Source organism: Fusarium phalaenopsidis (assembly GCF_050370095.1).
Source record: "Fusarium phalaenopsidis strain FUZ10S chromosome Unknown contig_32324, whole genome shotgun sequence".
NCBI lineage: Eukaryota > Fungi > Ascomycota > Sordariomycetes > Hypocreales > Nectriaceae > Fusarium > Fusarium phalaenopsidis.
In genome coordinates, this window is record NW_028145395.1 from 126,409 (window position 1) to 127,953 (window position 1,545).

At 54.0% G+C, this 1,545-nt stretch overlaps 1 protein-coding gene across 1 annotated transcript; it reads left to right on the forward strand.

Annotated features, from left to right (window-relative positions):
* Nucleotides 1-373: 373 nt before the first annotated feature.
* On the forward strand, nt 374-1,322 carry LRP88_12687 (uncharacterized protein; the record flags this gene model as incomplete). Its single annotated transcript, XM_083249079.1, has 4 exons — nt 374-948; nt 1,096-1,159; nt 1,213-1,240; nt 1,300-1,322. The coding sequence occupies 4 exons, from the start codon at nt 374-376 to the stop codon at nt 1,320-1,322; spliced, it is 690 nt and encodes a 229-aa protein (XP_083095179.1).
* Between the last annotated feature and the right edge of the window lie 223 nt (nt 1,323-1,545).

Below are 1,545 nucleotides of genomic sequence, written 5' to 3' on the forward strand. Positions count from 1 at the left end.
TCTCCCAGCACGTTCAAAGTCCGGTGTCGGCTGAGTTGCCACCCCGAGCTTTGAGCTTCTTTTTACCCGTTCCACCTGACGACAGGGACGTCAGCGCTTCGGTAATCCTGAGTCGAGAATCTTCATCCCGCCTAATCTCGCATGGCGCTAGCTGATCGCCTCAACTCTGGCCGCGACGTCCCCGGGTCATGTGCCGGTCAGTTCCACCCCTATCGTGTATTTCTTTCGTCTCGGGAAGAGACTGACGCGTAGTACAACGTTCTTACTTCGTCCTCTCCTCGCGTTCTTCTTCATTGTGTACTGACCAGCGCGCTCCTGAGTTTGAACCAAGGAATGCTCTGCGAGCGTCGACCGAATGCCCTCCAAGATCAACATGTCTGTTTGCGTCCCAAGGCAACAGCTCCCTGTGGCCAGAGAAGTTGCACTAGCTCTACGGTCCGCTGAAGGCGCTCCGCCATGGGAGACTTCACAGTCACCGTCCAACGTCGCTCATCACGATGAGCCCTCCTCCAATACTGAGCGCGCGGCGGACGATGCGAACGAACCACAGGCCGGCGGCTATCCAAATTCACCAGCCAAGCCCGCAGCCAACAAACGCAAACGCGGCGACGACGATGACTCCAGCTCCAAAGAAGGGAAGAGACCTGTGTTGCATTGTGCATTGGGGCACGCTGAAGACTCGGACGCCGAATCCACGTCGTCTGACCCACAGGGCTCTGTATTTGACCACGACGAACACGGCAGCTACGCGTCGTCTGCTGCGTCGGACGTCGCTGACGGCCGAGATGGCGAACCCATGAACCCTAACTCATATGAAGACGCCACCTCGGACTTTGCCGACTCCTCGGATGCCGACTCCACGTCGTCTCTCGATTCCGAATGTTTGAAATACGTACAAGAAAATGGAAGACGGTACCATGCCGACCTTGGAAACGGCTATGAGTATTTGTCAGTATAGCGCATACCTACCACGTGGCCGTCAGCTGATTGAGTTGAGAAGGCTGCCGAATGATGAACGACAGAACGAATTATTAGACATATAGTGAGATGGGACCCCGTGGATTCGACTGATACCTTACTCACAAAGTTCTGCAGCCATGCAGGCTGGTTGTGCTTTTACGAAGGGAAACTATATTCGGCACCTATCGAGAACGTACAGGTATGCCTCGTGAGCCCCTAGATGCGACGGTCCGGACTGACGATACTATGTAGAGTGTTCTTGATATCGGGACCGGAACAGGTGAGCAAAACATCTGCTCAATGCGTTGAAGTCTGGAACTGATTGACCGATGACTCCAGGAATCTGGGCTATGTATGACTAAAGCGGTGCTTAGACTTGGGAACCAAAAGCTGATGAGCAAGCAGAGAGTTTGCCGACAAATACCCCAGTGCTCGCGTTATTGGCACCGACATTTCCCCCATTCAACCCACATGCGTCCCACCCAGCCTTGAGTTGTACGTTGTAACGAACGTAATACGGAGCGAATCGCTGATTCGGACATAGCCAATTCGACGACTGCAATCTGGAATCGACTTTCGGAGGAG